Below are 12,418 nucleotides of genomic sequence, written 5' to 3'. Positions count from 1 at the left end.
TATATGCATTTAAAGCTACACATTTCCAAAACTGCTTTTCTAGCACCTTATATGTGGTTAACCATATAATACACTTGAGTACATAATACTTTTTTAAAAAAATTAATACAGTTCTACCTATATTAACTTTCATACTGTAACTTTTCTTCTTTCATTTAACTAGTATCTATTAAGGGACTATTATGTTTACCCCTTATCAGAAAAAAACATTTAAGGACCTTGGTTATTAAAAAAAAATACTCCCATAATATTTTCTGTTTAATATATTATACTTTAGAACACTTGAGTAGATAAAATGAAGAAAGGAAGGGAACTAACATTTGTAAAAGAACTACACTGAACTACACATATTAAGAACAAATTCAATTATATTTGAAACCAGTTTTTAAGTGTAATTTTTAGATAGCAGTGACAGCTTATAGAAAAAATAAATACAATTTATTCAGTAAATTATATCCATCCTTATGTTCCTGCTGCTGAACTGTCTCATAAATATTAAAAATCTTAACTACACATTGTTTATTTATCTTATTTGATTCATTAAATTGTATCCTTTATAGTAAAATTACCTCTGGGCACAAAGCAGCTAATTTTACATGCAATCTAATAATGCTGACTGCCAGTGTATCTCAGAGTATTGATTGTGAATAGCCAATTTAATAACTATACCTAGTGCTAAGCTCAGGAGATTAGGAAACTGGAGATCAACTAAATAGAGGTAAGCAGAGACTTTTCTAACCAAAACAAATTCATTATCCATGGGAAATGTGCTCCCCATACATATAATTTCTGAAACTCAATAGAAACACATGACTGAACTTAGGTGTTACATAAAGTGAAAGTCATTCAGTCATGTCCAACTCTTTGCGACCCCATGGACTATACAGTCCCTGGAATTCTCCAGGCCAGAATACTAGAGTGGGTAGCCTTTCCCTTCTTCAAGGGATCTCCCCAACCCAGGGATTGAACCCAGGTCTCCTGCATTGCAGGCAGATTCTTTACCAGCTGAGCCACAAGGGAAGCCTAAGAATACTGGCATGCATGCTTAGTCATTCAGTGGTGTCTAACTCTTGTGACCCCATGGACCATAGCCTGTCAGGCTCCTCTGTCGATGGGATTCTCCAGGCAAAAATACTGGAGTGGCTTGCCATTTCCTTCTCAGGGGATCTTTCCAATCCAGGAATTGAACTGGGATCTCCTACATTGCAGGCAGATTCTTTACCAACTGTGCTATCAGGGAATTTCTGAAACTCAATAGAAATACATGGCTGAACTTAAGTGTGACATAAGAGGAACATAAAAGGAACTTAAGCATTATTCGGGAAAATATTATAGTGTTTAAAGTGTATCTGAAGGTGAAGAATCAGTAGAGAAAGCAGGGTAGTAATGAAGTGTCTTCCTTCTAATGGTCAGTTTAGTCACAATTTTTGAATTTAGGAATGGCTGTGAATTGAATGGAAACATGTAAAATCACCTTTTCTTAATTTCCCTTAAAGTAACCATGAAACCATGAGAAAAGAGAGAATCTTTTTTGCAATCATAATGAGGAGTATGAAACAAGAATTTTAGTAGGATTTTCTAAGGTTTTCTTTCCTTTCATCTTTGTGCAATGACCCATCTTCAAAATTCCATTTTCTAGATTCAAGCAAGCAACAAAATAGCCTCTGGCCTCCTTCTCCTTTATCTTTTTCTTCAATGAAAAAACTAGTCATGAACATGAAGCTTTGTCTCTCATCTCAAGCTTCTGAAAATTCTTTTGTGTTGTGTGGAGAATATGAGTGGAGGCTTGTATTAGCACAGAGTTTGGCCTCTATCTCAAAGCATCAGCCACTGGGCTTGGATACACAGTCTAGAGATGGATATATCCCCACGCAAATAGAATTTCCATTCCTTTGTAGAGCACCATTAAAAACAGGTTAAATCCTAGAATGATTAAACTAAGAAACACTTTTCAAAAAGGAAAAAAATGATAGGAGAAAAATCTTTAGAATAAGAAAACAAATGATAAGGCTCAGGATGAATTCCTTTCCCATTAGAGATTTTCTTATAAATAAGAAGATAATTTTTAAACATAAGTTTCTAGATATCAATGAGAAAAAAAATTTATTCTATCAATGTATTAAAAGAGCAATGCTGGTTATTAAAGAGAATGCAATAAAATCAAAACCAAAGTAATTAAAATAAAATATTCATTAGGAACAATCAAATGCAAATTTGATATCACTAATTATTTAGGCTAGTGCTTTGGAGTACAAGCTTGAGAAGTAAACCCAGAATGCAAAGTACATGAATAAGGAAATTTTACTATAAGGTAAAAGAGAAGAAGGCAGATGTAAAGAACAAAAGAGGTTTGGTCCATAAACCAAATAGTTATCTGCCAAGAAGACAGAATGCTGCTGCTGCTGCTGCTGGAGCAAAATCAGTAACAATAGCAACAATAAAAATCCAAAGTAAACAGCAATCCAAAAACAAAGTAACTGAAAAATATCCCTACCTTAAAGTAGAAAATGTTCACAGAGTTTCTTGTCACACCTATAACTAGTCTGTCACCAAAGTCTGTTGGCTTTATCTTCTAAAGATCTCTCTACTGCATACTTGTCCCCATGTCCATAGCTATCGCGCTAATCCAGGCCATCCCCGTTTCTTACCATACTCAGGCATCACCTCCTAATGCTCTCCTGTTTCTACGTCAGCCCCTTTCCAAACTGTCTTCATATTGCAACCATTTATTCACTAAGATAAATCATACAGTGCTCTTCAATGCCAATATGAAGCAAGCAATTAAACAAATAAATTAGGATAGTTTCACATAGTGATTCATATAGGCATCCCCAGTGGCTCAGACAGTAAAGCATCTGCCTACAATGCGGGCTGGGTTCAATCCCTGGGTTGGGAAGATCTCCTAGAGAAGGGAAAGGCCACCCACTTCAGTAGTCTTGCTGGAAAAATCCCATGGATGAAGGAGTCTGGTAGGCTACAGTCCATGGGTCACAAAGAATCAGACATTACTGAGCGACTTCACTTTCCTTTTCCTTTAGTGATAATTATAAGTGATAATAATAATCATAATAAAACTCAGAGTAATATAAAATAGAGTGATTAAGGGAGGCAAAGTTTCTTTAAGAAAGTGACCAAGGGAAACTTTGCAGTATAGCTAAAACTTGGATGAAAAGGAGGTGGCCATTTGGAAAAAGAAATGTAAAAAGAGCTTCTGGGTAAAAGGCACTAGAAGTTCAAAGGCTGTAAATAGAGAATGTGACTCAATGTTTGAGGCTGTTTTGCTGGAAGGTGGTGAACAAAGTGAGGTTGGAGAAGTACACAGCGATCATGTCGGGTCAGCTGTGGTAAGCAGTCTGCAAGTTACTCTAAGTGCAATGTGGAGAGTTTTGGACAAAGGAGTGACCTAATTTTTATGGTGAAAAAACAAAGCAAAAATGTTTGACTGCTGCATGTATCTTTTCAAAACAAAGATTTGATATCACATGTACATGCCACTCTCACCCCTGGTTAAGATACTTAAATGTGTTGGCATTGTTCCAAACTGTTCAACCCAGCCAGTAATAAGATTAGGCTCTGCCCTTTGTCTCTAGGATCAAATGGAGCCACACGCACCCTCAGCCTTCATGTTGGCCTAAGTGGAGTTTGTTTCAGGTTCACACATTCTCCACTCACCTCTCCACATTTGCACATACGTCTGCCTTCCTTCTGACGCTTTCTCTGACCAGCCTCCCTCCACTGAGTCCTAGCCCACACTGTAGATCTCTAGCAATATGTAGCTTGGCTGAACCACAATTGTACATTTGTGTGGTTTTTTCATTCAATAACTATGTTGGCTACCATTTTTTTTTCCAGTTAAGAAACTTTTTGAATCCACAGCAAAACTGAGCAAAAAAAAGGCTTCCCCTGTACCCACTGTCTTCACACACTTAACTCCTCCATGATCAACATCCCCCCCAGAGAACGACATTTGCTGCAGTCAGTGAGCCTACAGTGACACATCATTACCAGTCAAAATCCAGTGTTTAAATTAGCGTTCACTGTTTGCAGCAACATGGATGGACCTGGAGATATCACACTAAGTGAAGTAAGGCAGAAAGAGGACAAATACCATATGATATAACTAAAATATGACACAAATGACCCTATTTATGAAACAAAATCAGAATCAAAAACAGAGATCAGACTGGTGGTTGCCAAGGGGAAGGGGGTTGGGGAATGGAACAGTAGGAGGTGGGGTTAGCAGATATAAGCTTTTAAACATAGAACAGATAAATAAGAATGTCTTACTGTACAGCACAGTGAACCATAGTCAATATCCTATGATAAACCATAATGGAAAAGAACATAAAAAAGAATGTATATAACTGAATCACTTTGCTGTACAGTAGTAATTAACACATTATAAGTCAAGTATACTTCAATAAAAAATAAAACAAATAAATTAGGATTTACTCTTGATGTCGTACATTCTAAGTCTTCTGACAAAAGTATGACATGTATCTACCATTGTAAATTGTACCTAATAGTTTCACAGTCCTAAAATTCCTCTGTGTTCTGCCTATGCAATGTCTTTTTGGACTCACCATTAATCCCCAGTTGCCTGCAGGCACAGTGTTTGGTAAACAATGCAAATTCAAAAAAACTTTTGAATGAATAATTTAATAGTTTTGAAAAACTCAAAGTATGGTCAAATATTTACATATCACTATGCATTTTGATTATTTTTTTTTAAATCTAACCTTACTAAAAAATAAATTACTTGCAATGGTGCAAAATTTTTGCAACATTAAATAACATCAGATAATAGAGCTGTGTTTATTAAATTCAGGAAGTACACTATTGAATAAGCAGTGACCATTACATGCAATTTAAATTATAAAACAAGGGAATACAGGAGGTAAGAATTATGCTTTTAAAAACTAACAGGTAACAAAAATCAGATAGGAAGAATCCTTCAATGATTGTAAATGTGACTGAATAAAGATTGGGAAATAGGGGAAAGTCTGTGGCTCATCCAGTAACCTTTGACTGCATACAGCAGCAGTGGTAGATTAAATCCTGTAATTCATGTAAGGAAACCAGATTGTGTATGACATGAATATCTTAGAATCATCATATCAGACAATTGAATATGCTATCTGCGTAGTTAAAATTATCATTATCCTGGAGAATCAATTTTGGAAAAAATGGGTTATCTACTAAGAAAAGCATCCTGCAGGTTTAAGTTCAAATCTACACTCTTAAAGCTATTGGCTGACTCAGAATTCATGCTTCCTGCCTGCCACTATTTATATTACACAGAAGTAAAAATAATTTTGAGGAATGAAGTCAGAAAATAAAACAATGTGAAGGATAGCAAAAAAAAAAAAAGGAAACAGACTCACAAGTTACAAAAATCAGAAATATTAAATCACCAAGAAACAAAATAGTTTAAGTAGTTGGTTGACAATGAGGGAGCTGTCTGAAAACAATTCATAAAACTGAAGTAAGTAGTATTTTAGCTGCTTTATAAATAAGGTTATAGAGATTCAGTGGTTAAGTAACTTGTCCCATTATATGAAGCTTATAGATTTCAAAAGTATGATTAAAATGTGGGCCTCTGACCCACAACCATGATACGGGTAGAGCTGGCAACAGTGCAGTGTAGCTCTCAGGTTTATACACTGCTGTTGGAAATGAGAATTAGTACAAACTATTTGAAAACCAGTGTAACATTTCTGTTTCAAAAATATTAAAATGTCAATAATTTTGGATCCTATAATCTCCTGTCTGGGATTCTGTTCTGGGGAATTATTCCGATATGTGGAAAACAATATACATGAACAATGAACATATCATGTCAACATTTTAAGTAAAAGAACAAATCTGGAAGCTACCCAAATGTTCCACAAAAGAACAATGGTTAGATGATATTTGGTACACAAGGGATATGATAAATTATTACTATAAATATGGGAAAATATTCATATGTGACTATAAGTATGTGATTTATTAGCTATATGTAATAAAAATACTAGAAGGGTATAATAACGTAATGTAATAAAAACACACCCATGAAAACCCCAATTGTATGAGAGTGATAAAATAGCAGGTTATCTGTGCTTCTAGTTTCAGATATTTGTGTCTTTCAAAATGTTTTGAACTTCAAGTGATCTCATAGAGAGTTCAAAATGTATAGGTTGATGAAATGTATCATCATTTTAGAATTGAATCATGGAGAAATAAATTGAATAAAGAGGAAGTTTCTACTTTAAAAGGTATAGTGTGACTTATGAATACTATATTACCTCAATTCCAAGTTAAGAATCACTAGATAAGCATGATATTAAACTCCATATGTTTTTCTGCTTTTCTGATTTATCCTCTCCTCCAACAAAAACATAGGAAATAAAATTACTATTTCTCTGTAAAGGTAATAACTCTTCCAGCTCTTTTTTTTTTCCAAAATTCCAGAAAGAGAAATAATGCTTTTTTTAAATTTTAGATTTATGACAGATTTTATCTGGTACAGCTAAAATTTGTATTTTTTCACAATCTGTTACTTAGGAATATACTATTTTTTACTTGGGACATTTAATTTCACGGTGATTCATCGGCAAATTAAACATTCAATATTTAGAAGTCCAGAGTTTGTACTGGAATCTGTGTTTTTGTCAAAATCTGTAATCTGTCGAATTTAATCACACTGCTGCTGCTGCTGCTAAGTCGCTTCAGTCATGTCTGACTCTGTGCGACCCCATAGACGGCAGCCCACCAGGCTCCTCCATTCTGGGATTCTCCAGGCAAGAATACTGGAGTGGGTTGCCATTTCCTTCTCCAGTGCATGCACGCATGCTAAGTCGCTTCAGTTGTGTCCGACTCTGTGCGATCCTATAGTCAGCAGCCCACCAGGGGATTCTCTAGGCAAGAATACTGGAGTGGGTTTCCATTTCCTTCTCCCAAATATATGCATTTAACTAACTTAAAATAATCCAGCCAATTAAAGAAAGTTGAAACAGAGACCTGAAAATCAGATATATCATTGGGAAGGAGAAAGATATACACTTGTTCATCCAACAATGTGCCATTCAATTTTGTAGTTTGAAAATAGCTTAGATTTCTTCAGTTAAAAGTATGCTGAAAATCAAACAAGATAAGTTAGCTCTTGGAATTAGGAATAATGGGACAAACATAATACAAAAGGCAGGGTTAGAGCATTTCAGCTTAATCAGACAGATTTCTGAAGTTCATTCATTCAGCTGTATGCCAGTTCAAATCTGTGAAGAGACAAAGATGAGAAACAGGAATTTGATTATGATTATCTTAACTATGTGAGTACATGGTTAGTTGTCTCAGTCGTGTCTGACTCTTTGTGACTCTATGGACTGTAGCCTGCCATGCTCCTCAGTCCATGGGATCCTTCAGGCAAGAGTACTGGAGTGGGTTGCTAAGCCATCCTCCAGGGGATCTTCCCAACCCAGGGCTCGAACCTGTGTCTCCTGCATTACGGGTGGATTGCTTACCACTGAGCCACTGGGGAAGTCCCTTATAAACTATATATACTTTTTCCCCCAAGAGCTGTGTAGGTGTGTCAGACAGTGTTTAATTGCAAAGAATTACTCTAGTTTAAATAGGAAGTGTTTTATTATAAGTATTAGATTGTTTACAAAATTATTGAATTAAATTAACAGACTCCATGATCTTTCAAAAGAGACTGTTAAAGCTAATCAGTGGACCAAGACAAAGAGGAAGACACTGATGTCTACTAAAAACAGGAAGTCTCCAGCCCTAGTCACACACTCCACTGCTGTGGTTTGTTTGGAAGTCATCACAAAGAGGACAGCTCCTCATTCAAGAAGACTTTGTGATCTGGAAGCCTCTGATGTTACTGCCAGTTCCAGAATTCCACCATGTTACTATAATTTGCACCAACAAAATGGCTTTCTTGTGTGTGGCTTCTTAACTCCCATAAAGCTAATGGGTAGACAATGAGCCATTCAGTTTTGCTGCCACAGAGGGTGAAGGGGAAAGGAAAAATAATGTCTCTGTTACTATACTTGTGGGCAAAAAACAACCCCCCCAAAAAAAAAAAACACCACAATTGCTGGAAGTTCAGTCTATATCTCTCCAATCTATATCTCACTTTTACTTTCAAATACCAGGTATATGCATCTGACTGGATATATCTAAAATACATTCAGAGCCCTAACTGCACGGGAGTCTTAGAAATATGTTGTTTATTTTTTCATCTCTTCAGTCCAGGAAGACACACTAGAATGATGGTGAAATGGATGTTGAAAACTACAATACTATATCCCTTCCATTACTCAACATCCATATACATCCTTCTCCCCATTTAACAGTTCCCTAAAAGTAACAATTGGCAGTGGAAATGTTCCATACTGACATTGTGCAAATATCTCTTAAACAAATGAAAATGTACTCACCATCTCCTTAAGATGGAGAGCCAAGAAACTTCCTTTAGTCAACTTGTCCGTCTCCTCTAACAAACTACAATAGAAAGTTACCTACGCACAACACTCTTTCACAAGCAAGCAAGGGACCCAGGCTATTTAATTTTTAGATATGAAACATTATAAAGAAGAAAATATGGCTGTAACAGTCTTCATGTCATAATGCTGCAGTTATAACTTCTAACTCTCTTCCTCCTCTGGACATTTTTTACTCCCTCTGCCTTCAGCCAGCATCTAGGCTGGAAGAGGGATGGGAAAGGGACTCCAGTCCTTTTTTTTTTTGCCTGGGAGAGAGCAGCCTCCAGTACCTCCGAATGGACCTAAGGAAGTGGGTGTCCAAAGTATAATCCATAGTATATCAAGTTTCAAACAAAGTCCTCACTGCCCGAATTTTGTACCAGAATCTGGAACTGTGATGTCTGACTTTCTAGCCTGTAGACAAAGCACTTGAAGGAGGTGCAATGGTTGCAGAAATATACTTCTTTCACCACAGTAATTAACTGAAGAAAGAACTTTTACTCTTCCTTTATTTTTACCAAGATAAAGAAGTAGCGGGGGGAAACTACCCTGTTATGCTTTCATGCATAATTAAGTTCTAATGTATGAACAGGGTTAAGCATTAGATATACACAGATAATTGAATCTCATAAAGGGATCAAGTTTGGTATGAGACCAGCCACCAAGAGTGTATAACCAGGAAACATCATCTCAATGCACAAAGTGTGCTTTGACAAAGAGCTAGTCCCTTCTGCCACCCTCCCATATCCTAGTAATGTTATTTTTATGTATTTAGGCCATTCCAAATTATCATGAGTGTTCTCTCACCTCTTCTCTTTTAAACTCATCCAGCTGTATGATTCACCTCTGTGTGGGGCTGAGGAGGAAATACTCTTCATGTCTCTTTCTTAAATAATTAATTAAAAGCTAGATGGCTTTGAATGGGAAATGGTCCCGATGATGTATGAGAAAGGAACTTCTTCAACTTCATGAATGACTCTTCATGCTGCCAGGCTACAATGTAGTACCTTTCACTGCTTTGCTGAGTACTGTTATGGTGCTATGGTTTACACAGATGCAAATCAGGCAGCAGTTAAGACTTGAGTTTGGCTGCATTAGTAGAACCTATTAGTTGGCTGATACAGCAATGATTTCCCAGAGGTGGGTTTGAGAAACATCCACGGGGTTTAAAAAAAAAATGTTCAACAGGGGAAACTTTAAAATTAATCCCTCATGATAATTTGTTGACAGATTGGTTATCGGAAAGACATGGAACAAGAAGATGCAGCAGAAACCGTCAAAACTAGGGGAAACGAGTCATCCATCATCCTGACAGGATTAGAAGGAAATACACTATATCACTTCACAGTGAGGGCTTATAACGGAGCTGGATATGGGCCACCCAGCAGTGAAGTGAGTGCAGCTACCAAGAAATCCCGTAAGTGACCCGGGCTTTGTGTTTGTCTCAGACAAAAGGGAAACATCTTTTAACATTTCTGAAAGCCACGTGAGGTACATAATAAACTGAGCTGAAGAGGAGTTTTGATTTCTAGTCTCGCTTCAATGCTTAGATCTAAATTCTAAAACTAGCTCAGAAAATTTTGCATTCACAGTAGATAAAGGTTATCTTCCTGTGAAACAAGGCTAAGCGATTTTTGACACAGAAGGGAGATAAAAGGATTTGGGTTCAAAAGCTCAGCAGAGTAGCTATTAAAATGACACTCCTGGAGCAAAACCCTCCTTATCTGATTCTTGCTGGAAGGAAGGCTATGGTGCCAGCCAACTACTGAACACAAGCAAAGACTGAAATACTCACAAGAATTTAAGTGAATAAAGGTATTTAAGATATCTCTGCCACTCACTTTTCTTTTCATTTTGCAGCCCCCAGTCAAGCACCTAACAACCTCAGGTGGGAGCAACAGGGCTCTCAGCTTTCTCTGGGCTGGGACCCCGTCAGACCATTAGCCAACGAGTCTGAAGTCATGGGCTACAAGGTCAGTGTGTGTTCGCTCTTTTTAGACACGCATATTGAAAATTGCTGTTGTGAGGATGTGCAATTAAAAAGGCATAAAAAGATCTATTAACATAGCCATTTTTCCTCAGTCATTGTCCTACCTATATTCTAGAAACTGCCTTCATGCAGTGGGGAAGTCAGGGCAATCAAAATCAGTTTTGGCTACACAAGGCACAAGAAGCAAATGGGTAGAAAAGACGACAACAATTTGAACACAGGGTGAAGACGGCTCCACGATGTTGCGTCAGGACAAGCATAACTTTGACAGAGAGTCTTGGCATTCTCTCCCCAAAGACAAACTGTCCTGGCAGATGGAAAAGACCGGACCACTTAGTTTGAGTAGAAAGACTTTCCATTAGCAAAGAAACACAGGAAGAAAAAAATGCTAGGGTCAGCACAGGGAATATGAGAGAGACCATGGAGAGAGACAGCTGGCTCCAAAATAGATGCAACATTTCACATAAGTCATCCTGCTATGTGCCAGCAAGAGATCTGAAAATATAAAAATGTTTAGTTTGTTTTGAAAAACAACTTTGGCTCTGATTTTAAAAAATATGTGGTCTAGGTATTGAATTGGCTGAACTTCAAATTCTTCTTCCATAATATTGGATTCTATTTCTTAAACTCATACAGAATCTTTAATGGTTATTATTTATAACAGAATTTTTTTAATATTTCAATGATTATCTTTAGACTGAAAAGCATTATTGAGGTGGCTGTTCAATTATCGAGATGGTAACACAGTATTTGATGTACAAAGGGCTAAAATTCTGAAACTAAAAACTGAAATAGCTATAAATGAAATCTATAAATAAAATGAAGTTTTAACTTAAATAATTCCCAAGAAGAATATCAGTTCAGTTCAGTTCAGTCGCTCAGTCGTGACTGACTCTTTGTAACCCCGTTAATCACAGCACGCCAGGCCTCCCTGTCCATCAGGTACAAGCTGTAGTATTGCTTACAGACTAGAAGTATTACGGATCATAAACACCCTCACACTGAACACTCTCTCAAATCTGTCCTAACCCTCAGGGACATTGAATTTGATCTTTGGGGGAGAACAGCTGAGCTATTCTCTCTGTATCCTTCCCTAGTCCTCTTCTTTCCACACTCTTCCCTTCGTCTTCACACCTTATAGTCTAAAGCAAGTAGACCCTTCAGTCATTAAGGGTAACAGTGTGGTCAGAAATGGCGATGGATCACCAAGAAGCAACCTGATCTCATTAAAACTGTGGCAAGCAGTCTCTCAAACTGGAGAGGGAGATAGATGGTAGATGAAAGCATATGCCTGCCTGGAAGAGCCATTTGGCTCTGGGCACCTCTCAGCGAAGAAAAGAAGTACCATACAACCTGGAGAAAACGTGAAGCTTGGCATAGGGCTCCCGGGGAGGTGACCCTCCTCCTTGCCCACATTTGTCCCTCTATCACTCCACTGCTCACTCTCCTTACATGTCACTGTCTCCCTGCCCAGACTATACATGATTGAAGGCACGCCTCTGTCTTATTCATCTCTTTATGCTCAGTGCTTCTAGGAAGGATGAAAACATTCATTTTGATCCAACTAAAGGTATTTTATGCAGTTAGTCGCAAGTGTATATGATCAGGTGTGTGTTTTCCTAGCATGGCCTTCCCATTTGTTATGTGGAGTCGGGGAAGAGAACTAACCCTTAAGTCAAATAGACCCCAGTTCAAATCCCAGTTCTGTAACTTTGAACTAGTTGCTTAAACTGAGTTTCATTTTAACTTAAAAAAAAAAAAAAAAGATGGGGGATTTTCCTGGTGATCCAGTTGTTAAGAATCACCTTGCAATGAAGGGGTGGTGGTGTAATCCCAAGTCAGGAAACTAAGATCCAGCTGCCATGGAACAACAAAGTTGCCTGCTGCAGCAACCACTGAGCCCAAGAGCAACAAATGGAGTCTGTCTACTGCGATGGAAAGATCCCACAGGAGGGTC

General features: G+C 37.5%; 1 protein-coding gene across 1 annotated transcript in view; it reads left to right on the top strand.

The window, feature by feature from the left end:
- The window catches only part of CNTN5 (contactin 5), a 647,843-nt gene that overhangs the window by 614,090 nt on the left and 21,335 nt on the right, over positions 1-12,418 (top strand). The window contains exons 20-21 of the mRNA XM_088843612.1: positions 9,702-9,888; positions 10,332-10,444. Of these exons, the coding sequence (XP_088699738.1) occupies positions 9,702-9,888; positions 10,332-10,444 (300 nt within the window). The remainder of the gene's footprint in view (positions 1-9,701; positions 9,889-10,331; positions 10,445-12,418) is intronic.

This window comes from Moschus berezovskii, chromosome 14, assembly GCF_049115385.1.
Source record: "Moschus berezovskii isolate FMDL1 chromosome 14, NW_MosBer_1.0, whole genome shotgun sequence".
In the NCBI taxonomy this organism is placed as follows: Eukaryota; Metazoa; Chordata; class Mammalia; order Artiodactyla; family Moschidae; genus Moschus; species Moschus berezovskii.
This window is presented reverse-complemented; position numbering and strand designations above follow the sequence as displayed.